This window comes from Rhipicephalus sanguineus, chromosome 9, assembly GCF_013339695.2.
Source record: "Rhipicephalus sanguineus isolate Rsan-2018 chromosome 9, BIME_Rsan_1.4, whole genome shotgun sequence".
In the NCBI taxonomy this organism is placed as follows: domain Eukaryota; kingdom Metazoa; phylum Arthropoda; class Arachnida; order Ixodida; family Ixodidae; genus Rhipicephalus; species Rhipicephalus sanguineus.
Window position 1 is genome coordinate 33711595 of NC_051184.2, and position 16944 is coordinate 33728538.

Here is a 16944-nt window from a genome sequence, read left to right on the forward strand (position 1 = left end):
TTACGCGAGATCGGATCCAGTTATCTGCTAGCCTATTACTTCGTATAACATTACAATTTGTTGTTATCCGCATTCATTGCTTCGCCCTTGCGGAGAAACTGCGATTTTGTTTTCTAACTCTGGTAATGTGCTATGCGAGTGCGGTGCGTCGACGTGGTCAAGAGCGCGATGACGTCATGGCTTGCCGCTTTCTCGAATAACTGAATGCGCTCCGGCGAAATGGACACGTCCATTAGATGGACAGTTCGAGAATAGCTTCCCTGGGTGTATAATAGAAAGTCTTTTGTTGTGAACAGAAACTCCAAGGTTGCAGCTCATGCGGAAAAAAAGAGGCATAACTTACGCGTCGTCCTTTGAGCAGCCCTCACATACTGTTTTCTCCAGGGTGTAGTCTAGCTGTTGAAGAACGCAAAGAATGACCTTTGTTTGCGTAAATCAACTAGAGATGCAATGGCATCATATAACGAAAAGTGGAAGGGGATCTTGTGGGCTTGATTTTGTTTTATCCACATGTTCACAACCCTATTAAGCAAACACAAGTTTAGGTGCAGGAACGCACCTAAAGGAAACTAACGGGGAACGTTAAAGCAAGTGGGAAAAAAAGTAAACCAAAAGCTAACGTCCCACGGCTGGTAACCCAACCCAACGTCTCCTACGATGGATGGATGGATGCTATGAGCGTCCCCTTTATAACAGGGCGGTGACATGTCTGCCACCAGGCTCGAAGAAAAAAGAAAAAAACCTTCCTTGTTTCATGTTGGCCTAATACCTTATCTCCATTGATTAAATCTATGTTATTATACCAAAAAAATATAAATTCACGGTCCATCTCTCTGCCTCTTAAGGCAGAATGACCTTATTTTTCCCCATTATTTATTTTTGTACTTTATCTCTACTTTTCTGCCACCAATACTCTAACCGTCTCTTACTTATTTCTATCGCGGACGTGTTCAGCTTTCCATTGTTGTCCCTAAAACCCAAGGCTTCCTGTAGACTCGTGCCCACACGCCGTTAACTATAGCGACACTCGTGGCCATAATGGTGAATGTGGAAGGATCTGTGGCGCGCTGGCCTGACCCCTTTGGTACGTGAATTCAGGGAAAACTCTTCTGGTTCTTTCTCGAGTTAATCCTCTCCAAGACTCTTAACTATCCGAAGTGAGCTTGAATGTGTGGTCTATAGTCTATACGGGATTTATCTACTGGGAATATTGCTGACACAGCTGATCTTGATGAGGTGTCTAAGATCGATAAAGGAGAATGCACGTTTAGTGTTTGCAACACCCCTACTAAAACACACCGTCACCAGCACCCTAGTAGATTTAAGCACCCTAGTGCTTAAAAATGAAAGATGCCGCTCCTGCAAATGTCAACATTCGGCATACCATAAGAGAAAAGACAGAGCACAAACTTACGCTACAGGATCCCTCCAGGACGTATTCGTCTTGCAGGTTATCGTATCCTTCACATTTAACTTGAATCATGCCTAATTTCTGCGATTCGTTCATATTCGCATGGCATTCCCACTGTAAATCAACAGGAGAACGCATTCAAGAGCTACAGGTCAGCCATCTGGTCAATGTTCAACAACAAATGTTCAAACACGCTCTAGAAAGCAACGTTCTGAAGGCTGGACTGGTCGATATTCGTTAGAATCTCGTACGAGTTGTTTAATTCAAATCACGTGATATAGATGTCATCTAATACACTCTTTCAACGTCTTTACATTAATCAAGCACTTCAGTGACCGTAACGCATAGGTTTCTCTTATCAGGTGATCATTTCCGATAGCTTGATATCTTCAAGACACAATAGCTTTTGCCTAGGTAGTTCGATGCTTTTGACGTCTTGTGGAGGTTAGTGCGGACAGTAAAGGACAGCATGAGGTGGCATTCTTCCTGCTAGCACTGGTCCTGCTCAAGCGTCCATGCACTCAACCTTGCTGTGGCCGCCTACACCATAAAAGTCTTGTGCTAATGCATGTCTTTAGCGTTGCATTGGTTCGAGTACTGCCCGTACTTAGAGGAAAACATTTCAACAGCTAATCCGAATGCGGGACGTACCATTGTTCTCATGAAAAGCCCCGAATTTCATTGCAATAATTTCGTAGGTATTCCATAAGGGTATTCATAAATCTATGAAATCATGCTTGGAATATGTGTGTTTTCCGGAATCATTTTCGGATATACATGCAGAACATCACTCTGCGACACTTCGTCTTAACCATAGCTGCGTCCGTGATGTCACTGATATCCATTGGACACGACAAAGTGACGCAAGACGCTACTGTAGGAGTATTCACACGGGGTAGAAATCCCCGGCGTAGAAGCGGGGATTGCGGATCTCGTAACAACGACGTCATGGTTTCGCGAGTGGGGGAGACATCTATGCGTCTCCCCAGGATTAGGCTGACCCTACCAGGGTAGACGGGTACCATTTGACCGACCGGACAAACAATCTCCGCGCAGTGGGGGAGACAGCAGAACTTCGGCCTGATGTTTGGCCACATTGTCGCAGTTGCTCCCACTGCGACAACCGTTTTGGAATCACTTCGTGGGTGTGTGGACCGCAGCCGTCGCCACGGTGGACGCGATGACAAAACTTAGCAACGATGCTACTCTTTTCTTTTTCAATTGTCTAAAAATATGCGTCCTCGCGGGACACTACGTCCGAGCGCACGTGCTGCTTGGAGAGAAAGATCACCTCTATGTCCCGGCCGTCGGTTCCCCGGTTGTGGCACTCGACGATCGCAGGCGGATGCTGGCAACCCGCGCTGCCGCCGCGGCAGTTCAGCTGCGGCACTGAATGGGAGCGACGGGCAGTTGTGTTCAGTCCCTGCCGGAAGGTGAGAAGCTGCACGTCTGTCAGCTTCACCTTGTCACCTGCACATGTCAGCGTGAAGCTCTGTGACTGTTCAAACATTTCAAGGCACCAGTATACAGCGAGCACGAGGCCACGAGAACGATAAAATAAAGGAAGCTACTAGCGCCTATGCGAGCCCGCGGTACTATGCAATCGAGACAGGCCCGTAGCCAGTGGGGGTCCCTAAGGTCCGGCCCCCCTTTCCCTGAAATTCTGATGGAGGGGGGCGTTTAACCAAGAATAAGTAATGAAAATAGGTGTTTTTGTAAAACAGTCAAGTCCTTCAGTACGTGCCCCCCTCCCCCCGAAAGAAACTCCTGGCTACAGGCCTGAATCGAGATTTAATTGTTGAATACGAGCTGATGAGTTGCTTAGTTTCACACGGCACAGCAGTGTTTTAGAAGCGCTTATTAAGGCAGCAACAGCAGACATGAGCGCGCATGGAAAATTCACATTAAACAAAAGGAACCGGCGCGTGTTGAAGAGAGCAGCAACAATTTTGTTGTTCTTATGGTTTTGTCTATTGCTCCGCGGCCGTAAATTGTTAAGCCGAAGAGAACTAATGGTCAGAAAATTTTTCGCACCATCGAAACACATTGAAAAACGAATTCACAGGTACAGCCTTCAATGAGTGCGCAGGCACGACATGTTAACCGTACATTCTGCATCGTTTAAAATGAAAGATATCATTTCAGCACCCAATTGAAACACCCTGAACGTTTGTTATATGTATATAAGTACAGGTGCGCATATAAAAACACACGCACAGACATTCGTAGACGGGCTGGGTCGCTCAAGAAACGAGGTGTCGGCTAATTCCCTGGAAGGTATTGATGCATCCATAGCAAGAGCAAATTTCTACAACAGGGTGGCTACTTGGGCTGGTTGGTACTGCATTCTAAAAGGAATATACGTATAAAAGGAATCTACCGTATGTTCTAGTGCGCGCTCCTTGAGTGTCGGCTACGTTGTCCTCTAGGCACAATATGTACGCTGCTGTCAAATGAAAGGAAATGCCAAAGCGGTATCTACAGCCAGTTTTAAGACAAGGAGTGTCCTTACTCAATATTTCTCGCTCATGATATGCGCATACTTTGATCACGTGGATTCCAATACACCTTAAAAAGCTATGTGCTGCTCTTTTCGCTGACTCAGACTCGCTACGCACACAGGTCAACAAGCTTGTCTAGAATGCTGCAACGGCACGCTCCGGCACGTGCCAGCAGGCTCCGGCGCCGTGTATACCGATAACAAGTAGTTTGATGATGATGAAAACATTCCTTGATTAAAGTTCAAAGAAAACGGGGAGGGTCCCTATTCCGGGACTCCTATGGCAACTTCTGCGATAGCCCGGGCCCGCTGGACGAGCGCCCGACAGACCTCGGGGGCGCCTTCGCGAAGGATGCCTTCCCACTGCTCTGGGGTACGGGTGGACCGAAGGATTGGTGGGAGGGGAGGGAAGTAGGCAGCGGTGCACTCTACGGTGACGTGAAATGTTGTGGGGATGGCGCCACATCCTGGACAGGCGTTGGTATAGCGAGTCGGATATAATTTGTGCAGGAAGTGCAGATTTGGAAACGTTGGGGTCTGCAGTCGGCGAAGTGCGACAGCCTCCTCTCGTGCGAAGGGCGCTGATGGGGGTTGGTATCGCTGTCGTTGGCGTATGTAATGCTGTGTGACCTCGTGGTAAGTGAGAAGTGGGGAACCTAGCTCTGTGTTGGCCGCCTCACTGCGCGGGGCTGCTCGGAGGGTGAGTTCTCGAGCGGCCGCATGAGCGCGTTCATTACCCGACAGTGAGGCATGACCAGGAGTCCAGAGCAGGTGTATTGTTTGAGATAGCCCACATGTGAGCATTCATCCTAAGCGGCCATGCATGCTAAATTCGTGCTCTTTCGCACCAAGCTGTAATCGGCAAACGTCGTTAGTGCAGTCCGGAGCGCGCCGTTCCAGTGTTCTACACTCTCAGAAAAAAAAAAAAAAAAGAGTATGCGTGACTCTTTTCGGAGAGTTCTGACTTGCCACGTATAGGACTCTCTTTAAATAGTCACGGTGATTCTCTTGGTGGGTCAGGGTCGGCTCGCTCTAGGAGAGTCCCCTGACCCTCTAGGAAGAATGGAAAGACTCTCATCCGAAGGATCACGTTACCACTTATAAGGAGTCAGACGACTCTTGCCGGTAACACTCCTACGGGTGTCAAGTGACCCGCACCGAAGCGTCAAGCGACTCCAAGAGTATTCTTAAGCTACTCAATTGACCCTTGCTCTACTTTTGCGCGACTACTGTTGAAAATAGTGGAGTATTCATTTTAAGCAAGTCTGATAATACTTGCCGTTCTGCCCAGCGACTGCAAAAAAAGAATAGTTCAGTTTTACAATTACTTTAATAAAACTCGTCAAAACAACACATATTTTCCAGCAAAGTTATACAGAAAGCGCGAAAAGATGGTCTGTGATTTCCAATTAAGAAGTTTGGGTATTCCTCATTTACACGCTTCTATGAGTATAGCCAACAAAAATGTGTGACTGATGTGCATAGTGTCATATGGTGCAAAATAAACTGCTGAAATGGGCGTCATGTTTCAATCTTTATTCCTTATGATTAAGAATAAATCAAAAAGTGGTGACGGCTGGAGTAATCAGACTTGTGGCTTGATAGGTTGTCGCTCCTGTTCAGCGTGAGCACCATGAAAAACGGTATCTGAAAAGCAGAACGTGATATTTTGATGAGAAAATGAAATTGCAGTAAAGGTTTGCAAAACCTACAAAATAAGTGGTTCACATAGACTGCAGACACAATGAAGGCTCACAACAAAACAACAAATGCAAACACGTATGGTAAGGAACCAAGTTTTTTGCCGTTATCGTGTAAAACACAACTTGCAAATAGTAGCTTTTGTAACACGTCACATGGCGACAAACTTGCAGCACAAGATGATGTGAGCCTCTTTTAAACAACAAACGAAATTGGTTTAGGCTTCTTTGCGCGGGTGCCACTCACCTCTTTTCCTACATCGTCTTGTCCAACCAAAAGAAATGTAGGTTGATTTTCCCATCACGAGCGGTGAGGCGCCAGCCCAGAGCGGCACCTTCGTTTCCCCGAGTGTGGCTGTCAACTGGAGTGAAGAGGCGGGAGAAGTAATCCGGGATTCTGGGAATAACCAAAACACACTATAATTATTTGTATTTAAAACCACCCTTTGTTCAACACACCGTTATTGTACACACATCTGCCACGAGTGTTTAGTTCAAATTTCGCAACGAAAACAAATTTTCACGTAAAAGGCAGCGGGAACCTCGTCTCGCAATATATAGGCACTGGCTATACACGAATGAAAGCACTTTTCTGAGAAATCGCTTCAAAATTTGGTTTCAGAATAAACACGGTTTTGCGCCGGCATATCCCGACACCCAAGCACATCCTCCGGCAGTCAGGGACACGCCGTGAGCGGTTACTGACCGCATGTTTTACAAACGTAACCCATACTCAGATAAACACATGCGAGTACGCGGGCCAGAACGACACCCAGCGCGTGCGGACGCCGCCTTCGTCGAGATCAGACATGTCATATGCTAGAATTAGCACGCATAACTCCCACAATCACGTACACTCACTTGATTCTGTTATAGCGTCATCGCAGATGTTGGCAAACCATGAAAACAGCAAGGAGAAACGAAGGAAAAAAGTGCACTGCGGGCGTCCGCAACAACGGGTGCCGTCGAAAGTCTCTAGCTTTGTCGCCTTACCGGCGAGACGTGTCCAACTTGAGTGACTACCGCGTACGTTCTGGAAGCCACCGTACTATATCTGCACCTCAAACTACCGTCTTTAAGCCAACAAAAACCATTATATATAGTGCGTCTGAGCGTTCTGTACACAGGGCTTTTTTTTTTTTTTCACGTTCCCACGCGCGGAAGCACGCTGAACACTCAAGGTCGATGGAAATGTTATTATGAAGTAGACTAAAGTGCATCTCAAAACGACATCTTGCACCTTCAGTAGTGCAGACACAACGTGCGATCAGCAAGAAATGACCCTTGATAATTGTTTGCATCGCTCACTTTATGGGAGCTTGTACAGCAACGCGCATAACGGTGGCGACTCGTTAACTGACAGCTTTAGTTGGGCATCCGCAACAGCCCCGCGGACACAGGCTGCTGTTGGAAATGGCTGGCAGATAACTTCCGCAGAGCTGCTGCAGACGCCCAGCTAAAGCTGTATAATTAGTACCTACGAAAGCAGTACACTCACCCGTTAACTGGCGCCCGTTGTCCATGAGCTCCATGAATATTCCGCCCTCCAAGCGTCACTTCGTGCACGGAGCCGGCGTCGACACCACCGAAGACGCGCATCAGGGGCGTAGCCAGAAATTTTTTTCGGGGGGGGGGGGTTCAATCATACTTTATGTATGTTCGTGCGTGCGTTTGTATGTGTGCGTGCCTATATACGCAAGCAAAACTGAAAAATTTCGGGGGGGGGTTTGAACCCCCCCAACCCCCCCCTTGGCTACGCCCTTGACGCGCATGAACATGAAACTGATGAAACTTCAAGGCACGCAACCCGCACAACCAACGCAACCACGCAACGCATTCCAATAGACGAGGAGACTGAGACGACTGAGAGAGGAGGCAGAAGCGGCGCGGCGCGCCACCCCGGCAGCCCCGGCACCGACCCTGCCGACCCCGTCTCTGTCGGCGAGCAAGGCGCCACAACGGCGCCAAAGGGCAAGCGCGCGATATGTGTAGAGCTGTGCACGGGCCGTATTTCGGAGCCCGAGCCCGGCCCGGGCCCGCTGACATTGTCGAAGGCCCGCCCGAGCCCGACGGCAAAGGGCTGCGAGCCCGCCCGGCCCGGCCCGACGTACGAAAACCCAATCCCGGGCCCGGCCCGGCCCGGCCCGGCCCGGCCCGGCTTTTTGAAGGTTCGCTGCGAAAACAAAACATCGTTTTCCGGTAATTTGGCATTTTATTGAGCATATCAAATATGATCAAACGACTCACGACGAACAGTCTCTATTCCACAGATTCCAAATTGTCGTGCAAAAACAGCAAGCAGTCCAACGATTCCGGCTTCAACGAAGTGCGGCGCTTTTGCATTATGTAGCCCGCCGAACTGAAGTTACGTTCGCTGCTTGCACTCGTCGCCGGAATTGCTAATATCTTTTTTGCCAGCCTGGCAAGGCTTGGGATATCTCTGCTGCTTGTTTTTCCAGAAGGCTAAAACTTCAGATGGACAGGAGGGCGATTCCATAGAGAGATAATCGGAGAGCTCATCTTTTGTAACTGCTACATTCTCACCACTGTCGCTCCACTCGCTAACAACTGCAATGGAAAAGAAAAGCGGTAACGGGCGGTAGCGGAAAAGGCGATGCATGCGTGCTGGAAAACAATTCCCGCTCATTCTCTATATTTCGGGCTTGAGTCGGGCTTCGCGCCGGGCCCGAGCCCGGCCCAATAAAACTCCAAGTAGCCCGAGCCCGGCCCGGGCCCGAGGTAAAAATACGCCGGCCCGCCCGAGCCCGGCGCGCGTGCCGGGTCGGGCTCGGGCTTTCGGGCTACCCGGAGCCCGTGCACACCTCTAATGTATGGCGTATACGGCGGCTCTTTTATCACGGAAGCCAATCGAAACGCGCTTCAGGAGCGTCCAGTGACTCCTTCCGAAATGCGAACTCTTTTTCTCTGCCTGTACCTTCCAAAAGGGGTCAGATGGACACCCGAAGAGAGTCACGGTTCCATGACCATCTTTTGACTCTTTTTTTTTTCTTAGAGTGTAGGCAAGTGTGTTAACGTCTGTACGAATACTGCTCTCTACAAAGAGACATGCTAACTCTATTTTTTGGGTCCCACGATTCTCCAACGAGAGTACGATGACCAAGGGCGTAGCCAGGGGGGGGGGGGGGTTGGGGGGGTTCAAACCACCCCCGAAATTTTTCAGTTTTGCTTGCGTATATAGGCACACACACATACAAACGCACGCACGAACATACATAAAGTATGGTTGAACCCCCCCCCCCCCCCCGAAAAAAATTTCTGGCTACGCCCCTGACGATGACCTCCAAAGGCAGTTAACGTGTCTCTTTAAACGGAGTCGTATACGTGGCAAAAGTGGACTAACAAAAAAGAGTCGAATGAATTTTTTATTAGATTGTACGGTATTGAAAACTACTTCAATTCTCAATCATGGGAGCCGACGTGAGCTAGCGTGCTAATCATAACGATGAAGGTGGCACAGCAGGAACGTTGGCGCAGAAAGCAGCTAACACTTACCCGACAAAACCCCTGGGAAGTGTGTGCCCAGGCAAAGGACAACGGCGATAACAACCGTGTAGGACATCTTGGCAGAAGGCAGGATCGCAGCTTTATAACCTTCGGTCTTGGCGTATCCGTGGAGTTTAAGGACGTCGGATAAGCTATGAAATCCTCGTTACTATGGCGCTAATCAGTGATCGACGTCTGTACTATGGGAATCGAAGTTGGACAGCAATTGATGATGATGATGACGATGACCTCTTACTGATTGCGCTCACCCACAAAGGGGGATGGGCCAAGAACCGGGCGGCAGAATCTTTGAGGTAAATACTTATGAAGCTAAAGACAAACGATGTAATTTTAGACTAATATAGAAAGGAAAAAAAAACATAGCTAATACTTGAAAATTCTGTAGAGCAAACATTCAGACTATCCGATGTGATGTGATGTTTGACGGATGTAACGGGTTGTAATTAATAATGAAAATAAGGCAATATAAATTAGCACGGTAATCTTTTTGTTTCCTGTATGTAATCAAACACTGCAGAGTGGACCTCCCTGTGGTTATAACCTAATGTAATGCCACCAAATCATAAAATTTGCGGAACAGTGATTTGTAATCGTAACTTTTGAAGGAGAGCGACGAGGCATCTTCTTCTCTGATTAGAGTACCGGTGACAGAATAAAAAGAAATGCTCTATTGTCTCTATTTCACCGCAACACTGACATAACGGAGACGCGCTGAGTCCAGCTTTATGTAAGTAATAATTCAACTTCGGAATTCTGCAGCGTAGTCTGGTGAAAGTAACTTCTACTTGCCGTGATACACACCACTGCTTATTCCAGCAAAATCTTAGATGTGCGAAGTCGCTGAATTGATCCAATGAAAATTTGCCCATTTCATTATGCAGACACGCATTTCGAAATCTTATTGCTGTCGCGTAAGCAGTATCGGGTATGATCGGTGTAATGGGTCCGCTTAAAGCTATTGTGGCTAATAAGTCCGCCATCTCATTTAAATATATTCCGCAGTGGCCTGGTACCCATAACAGCTGCATTTTTCGCAAGTTTGCCGGTATTAAATGATGAAACATATTAACGAGCGGTAAGTTTGTCGCCGAAGAGAGCGCCGAACATACTGAAAGAGCATCTGTAATTATAACTGCTTCTGATTCGCTTGAAGGAAGTTTTCGTAGAGCCAGAATAACAGCAAATAATTCTGCAATGAATATAGGTGTGTAACCTGGAAGTCTAACAGGAAAAGACCAGTCAAGAGAAAGAGAGAAGATGCCTACCCCAGCCTTTTCGCTTGATACAGATGCATCAGTCGCAATTATATTGTTAATTGTCAGATGCGCAATGTAATCATGCAACTGATAATTTAAATACCGTAATGACATTGGTTTCGCATTCATTGACGTCAGCTCACCAGGCTCCGTTCAGCTGCTTCGTCTTCTTTTGCCCAGCTATGGAGACAACATGAAGTGACGAAATTTGAATTGGTTGGTTGGTTGCTCCTAGAGGAATGGCACAACCCACCACGGGGAAGGGATCGGCCACGAATCGTGCGGCAGTAGGATTTGTGAACGAAAAAAAAAAAAGGATAATTCTAAAAAGATAATTTGTAGGTAAGCGAAAATATTATTTATGTTTACGGTTTCCGAATTGAATGCTAAGAAGATAGAAAAGAAAGGGAGAAAAAGAGTGAGTTAAATAAAAGAATTAAACAAATAATTAACGATAAATGCAATAAATAAATTATGCACTAGAAATATTAGCATGACAGTCTTTTTTATTTTTTTATATAGTTAAATACCGCCTCACATATGCCCCTGTTGCAGTGACCCAGTGTCGACGCCCTCCAGGGAGAGTAATGCCGTTACGCAAAACTCAAGCCCAAGTTTTAGGTAGTATCTTGTATCGCTATCTCAATACTTGTTGCCCGAGTATCTTGCATTGTATTGCGATACAGTTTGAAAGTATCTTTGCCCAGCCCTGACCCTAGGGATGCAGGCTTAGACTCGTTGATAAAACAACATCTTCGCCCTAACGAATAGCTGCCGTCACGTCACGTTATTGATGGCGCATCTTTTATCAGCCAGCGCCAACTGTACGCTCCCACAAATACATTATTTTCTGCGAGACCTGGTGCACACGTCTAACGACGCCATTGGGATAGAGCTCTACTTTACTTCAGTAGTGACGTTTCGCACTAAATAATGTTGAGGTCCGCAGGTTACACAGCTCCTCACACTGCTGTGCCGTATATGGCTTTGTGTCACGTTTACTAAAGTGCTTTTAAGGCGAGAGCCTTATATGCCTCTAAGGCTCTCGCCTTAGATGCCTTAAACCAGGACGTTTGAGCTTCGCCTTTAAAAGTAGAACGCGATGGCATTGTCGGGCACGTGCGCATCGCCTTTAACGATGTCATGTGGTGACGTCATCATGTCACCGCACGTTACCTGATGTCATGAAGACCTCAATTTGCCGATCTGTGACGTCATGATGATGTCATATGGTGACGTCATCACGCGATGATTATTGCATCACTCTTGTTGACGCCGCCGACGGCACTGACGGTAAACTTTCGAGCTTTATGAGGCATCTAAGACTTTCGCCTTAAACGAAAAAAAGTCACAGTTTCACCGTAAAGGGGAAGCAATGAATGCGATAGCAACAAATTGTAGTGTTACATGAAGTGAGGCTGGCAGCTAACTGTTTTGTATCCGATCTAGCGTAACTACGAAACGCTGGTGTAAGAAAATGCGGCTGCTCCAGGGAGCGATGCTCTCCGCATAGCCACTTCGCGTTGAGAGCGAGGGTATTCGAGCCGCCCGGTGTGATGGCTTTCGAGATAACGCGCGCGCCAGCGATCGCGACCGCGCTCTTAGATTCAAAGTTCAAAGTTGCTCCTCGGGTGACACTCCCCCCCCCCCCCCCCCCCCCTCGCGTCTTCGCGTCTTTTTTCATGCTCGTTAAAGATGGGTGGGGCGTTTCCTGTCTGCTTCGACGGCAGGCTTCCCGAGCGAGGTGATGTTATCGCATGCACTTTTCGAGTGACGGAAACGAGACGGCTCGTTTGATCTCTGCTTCGGCCGCGTTCTTCGGCCCCGCTCGCGCGCTTTTAGCCGCGGTAGAACATGCGATGCGCGGGGGGATTTTATCGATTTGGACTTCATACCGGAAGGACATGACGGCGACGGCAACGGTGACGGCAAAAACCCGTCGAGACTGTCCATATAATTTCTATCGCAATAAAAGAAAAAGAAATGGACGCTTGAGCGTCACTTCCAAGTGTAGGGTGCGACAGCGTAATTTGTCCCCAGGCGCATCGCCTTCGAGTTTGCCACAACGAACGGAACGTTTGTATGCGTAACATTGGCCGTTTTAAACTATCCTAGAATACCTACCGCGAGGGCAGCCGCGGAGTGCCCACTATGCCATAATTCTTCCTTTAGAAAATTGGTGAAGTGCCCATTACGCGTCCGTCAGGTGCCACGCGCACCTGTGCAGCTGCACACTTCGTAATGGGTGGGCAGCCGTAAACAACCCATTCGTTGCGCAATTCACATGTTTTGAAGCTTGGTGCGACTCTGCGATTCTGCCACGCAATATTAGATGCGTCAAGGAGACTCCTCCCAGTGCATGACATTTCTACAGCGTTTTTTTAGGAAGGCGTTTCAAGTACTTGCATGGCTCCGTAGTAGAAAACCTGATTGATACGCAAAAGGCCTGCGTTCGACCCTCACTCGGAACGAATATTCTTTATTATTTATTTATTTCCACCTATATCGACATTTCGCTCACGGTCAATGCCGATTTTTAGCTCACAACCATTGACTACGACACTGGAATTTCTGCGAAACGAGCTCCTTAACCCTCTCGCGTTAAAAACAAAAACAAAGACTTTCGAGTTGGCCGACGAAAGCAAGTCAGCAAGGTAAAAAAAATATTGTAGTGGCTTAGCTCGGCTATGCCGGGATATACGTAGCGTGAGCTAATGTTCAGCTGATTATTATTCTTAGCTCTCCTGGTTGTCTAGGATTAGCTTGATTATCATGCTTGCTGCTGCTTCAATGACACACATACGGTATACGCATTATGTGACACATATGTATATTTATTTTTTGCTCAACGTCATTTCTCTATGGCCACAAAGACTGCTCGCTGGTCAGTGTGGTAGCACGCTGCCGTCTCTATGGCCCCAACGCCCGGCGCAGCGTCAGACGGCCACTGTGCAACGGAGGCGCACAGCTGGGCGCGCGCCGGCGCCGGTATGTCTGTCGCGGCTATGACGTCACTCCTTTGGAATGCGCAGATCGGCGAGGAGCGCGGCAGCGGCGGCGGCTCCGGTGCGCCAGCTGTGCGCCATGCGACGTCACTGCTCCTCGCGCATGCGCAGCACGGCTCTCGGTAAGCCACGCGAAACTGCTCCACTTCGGCTAGTGTAGCTAACGCTACAAAAAAAAAAAAAGGTGCTCCCTTTTCTGCTGTCGGCCGTACAATGAGGTTCCATGCATCTCGAATGTCAAATAAGTATTCTCTGTTGTGTCCCGACCTCCAGAACGGGCCTTGATTGCTGTCAGGCTGTCTCAGAGAAAATGAATATATATATATATATATATATATATATGAACTATCGCTTCCGCTCGTGGTTGGTCTCCGCACCGCGTGCTTCCCTGCGCATCCTTCGGGCGTCTTGTAGTGAAAAACAGGGCGCAGCATAGTCATATATTAAGCAAGCGATATATGGTTTTTCGCGCCTCATGCGGTTGCCCATCCTCTCTGATCTGCGTGATGTACTGCGTGCGTGCGTCCTTTCAATGCCGTGGAACATTTACAGAAGGAACGCCGTTCCCTCTGCCGTTCCTGCGTAAACGTAACGAGTTACCGTTACAGTTCCACTGATCCTTAACGGAGCGCTGCACGTTCCTTCGTTGCTCCCTAAAGGAACTAGTTCCTGACGTCGTTCCTTGGAACGCCGTTCCCTACAACACTGCTTGGTCCTTGGCTCCTGCAACCACTACTATTAAGAAGACTATTAAGAAGCATCCACTTGAGTTGCACTTATTCAGCGCTGTTGCTGCTCCGTCTCTTTGGGCTGTTTTCTTTCCGCTATAGTTAATATTACAAAAGTAATGCGTTCGAGTAACCTCGGGGGATGGGACGCCGACGGCACAGGCGTATATTTTATTCACGAAGATTGTTAACTGGAGGATCGCCTTTGAGCATAGGCGTGCGCAGGGTTCCCCATTAGGGGGGGCAAATGTTCGTCGCAGCGCCCCCCACCCTACTAAGTCAATGTATGGGGCAGATTTTGCGCCCCCCTCTTAGGTGATTAGGGGGGGGCGGTCGCCCCCCCCTGCCCCCCCTGTGCGCACGCCTATGCCTTTGAGGGTTTGCCGTATTGTCGAGACTTGAAATGCCCGCGACGATTCGATGAATGCGCAGTTTCTATAGGCACGAGAACGAAGAAATGCAGTGGTGCTGGCTTGTTATGTCGATAGTAATGCTGGCGCGTGCATTAGCCAGCCTTAACTTCAGCACAGAAGGAACTAAACTCCTAAAGAGTTATCTCGCTCGTAGACCCGCACACGTGAATGTCTTACAGGCGGTGCTACCGTATTTCGGAATATACGCAGATCACTTTGGTGTCTACTTTCTCTTACGCCAATGTACGCCCTTTCGGTTAATGACGATGATGATGTTAATGATATCTTCTTCCTAATGGCACTCGTCCACAAAGGTGGATGGACCAAGAACCATCTGCCAGGGTGTTTAAAAGGTAAAGACCTATGCAGCTAAAGGAAACCAGTCGGCGTTCATGTGTGTTGTCTGGTTGTCTTCTACTGCGTCCGTGTGTTCACGCGTTACCGGGTTTTCACGATGAGCCTGTTGGCGTAAGCCAACGTTTAAGGCATTGCTGATTGGGCAGTCGGTTCTTTAATGAAGTTCTCGTCGAGACGTGTTTGCAGTGGCGTCGTTGAACCTCAATACGTCATTTTTGACTAACTGCCTTATTCTTGTCACAGCCTGTATGCAATATGGTTATGTGTGCCATATTCGATGCTAAAGAATGACATTGTCATGTATGCCTGTTTTGCATGCGTGCCGTGGTCATAGTTTATTCAGGAACATGATGAATAACTGAGCGCCAACAAACGAACGTCTCGTAAAGCAAAGAAAACGAAAAAAAAAGAACGCCAGGCCTGCGCGGAAAGCGCAGCCAGTCACAGCGAAAGCTGGAAGAGCGGCATTTCTAGTGCCCGTTGTAAACTTTTTGGGGGCTACTAATACAAGTGCACTAGCAACGTACCCACTACGCCACAAATCATAATTTTTGTGAAGTTGGGAAGCACCCACTACGCCATTACTCGTCATTCTGCGGAGAAGCGAGGTACCATCTGTAAGGCATTATATGTACTTTGTTGATGCGACGGCTGATGACGATGAAGAATTATGGCTGAGTCCTTTGTAATGGATTGGAAGCTTTAAACAACCCACTAGTCACGTAATTCGCATTGTATGACGCCCGGTCGTTATTTCACTCTCCCCACCACGCTATATAACATACGTTGACGTGAGAAAGAGAGAGAGAGAGAGGGGAAGAACTTTATTGAGACCCTGAGAGAATGGATCATACGGGAGCCTTATGGGCCTCCTTGGCAACCAATATAAGCGCCCTTGCAAGGAACCCACTACGCTATAATGATGATGATGAAATAAACTTTTAATTTGCCAAAACAGTGTCCCCGAGCTCTTAAGCTTGGGGTCACTCTAGGTGGGAGGGTCCCTTAGTCCAGGAATCCTCTGGCCGCGATCGCCTCCCGGGCCCTGGTGACGAGTCCACGTTGGTCGTCTAGGTCCCGTGCGGAGATCTTGGCCTCCCACGTCTCGGCGAGGAGGGTGTTGCGGGCGGTCGTTGCGGGCTTGTTATCGGCATCTTGGGGGCGCCACGGACACTCGAGTATGAGGTGTGCCAGTGTGTCGGGAACGTCGCAGATCGGGCAGTGGTATGCATGAAGCGTCGGGTAGATGCGATGTAGCAGGATACCGTGCGTGTACGTGTTGCTTTACAGTCTTCGGAATGCTGTTGTGTCTTCCTTAGTCAGCTTGGGGTGAGGTGGCGGGTACACCCTGCGAGCTAGGCGATGGTGTTGCAGCATGGCGTTATACGTCGGGGGTACGGTCTCCACTTCTGCTGCAGCGCTGGCTAATCGCGGTTCGAGCGAGGCGGTGAGGGAGGCCCGGTTGACGTGACCGCGGGCCGCGGTGTGAGCCGCTTCGTTTCCCTCGAGCCCCTCGTGCCCCGGCACCCACACTACGCAGGTGTAAGGAAGCGGAGTGCTGCTCTTACTCAGAATTTTGAGTGCCTCAATTGAGATTCGGCCTCGCGTGTAATTGCGGACAGCAGATTGGGAGTCTGTGAAGACTACGAGCGCGTCCGTGCTCGTCGTTGTGGCGAGGGCGATCGCCGCTTCTTCCGCCGCCTCGGAGCTCCGCACCCTGACGGTGGCAGATGCCAGCTCCTTTCCTCTTGCGTTGACTACGCTTAAAGCGTAGGCGTTTTTGCCCGGGTATTTAGCCGCGTCGACGTAGCGAGCGTCGCTATAAATAATAATTTTTGTGAAGTAGGGAAGCAGCCACTATGCCATTTTTCGTCATTCTGCGGAGAACCGTGGTACCCGCTAAACACCTGTAAGGCATTATGTACACTTTGTTGATGCTTTGGCTGATGACGATGAAGAATTATGGCAGAGCCTTTTGTAATGGGTTGGAAGCATTCAACAACCCAGTCGCGGAATTCGCATTATGTGACACCTGGTTACAGAATTCGC

At 48.6% G+C, this 16944-nt stretch overlaps 1 protein-coding gene across 1 annotated transcript in view; it reads right to left on the reverse strand.

Annotated features, from left to right (window-relative positions):
* Positions 1 to 339: 339 nt before the first annotated feature.
* LOC119405436 (store-operated calcium entry-associated regulatory factor-like) overlaps positions 340 to 16944 on the reverse strand; it is a 28062-nt gene continuing 11457 nt past the window's right edge. The window contains exons 2-4 of the mRNA XM_037672273.2: positions 2703 to 2881; positions 1415 to 1525; positions 340 to 396 (exon numbers count right to left, since the gene is read on the reverse strand). Coding sequence (XP_037528201.2) covers positions 340 to 396; positions 1415 to 1525; positions 2703 to 2881 — 347 coding nt within the window. The remainder of the gene's footprint in view (positions 397 to 1414; positions 1526 to 2702; positions 2882 to 16944) is intronic.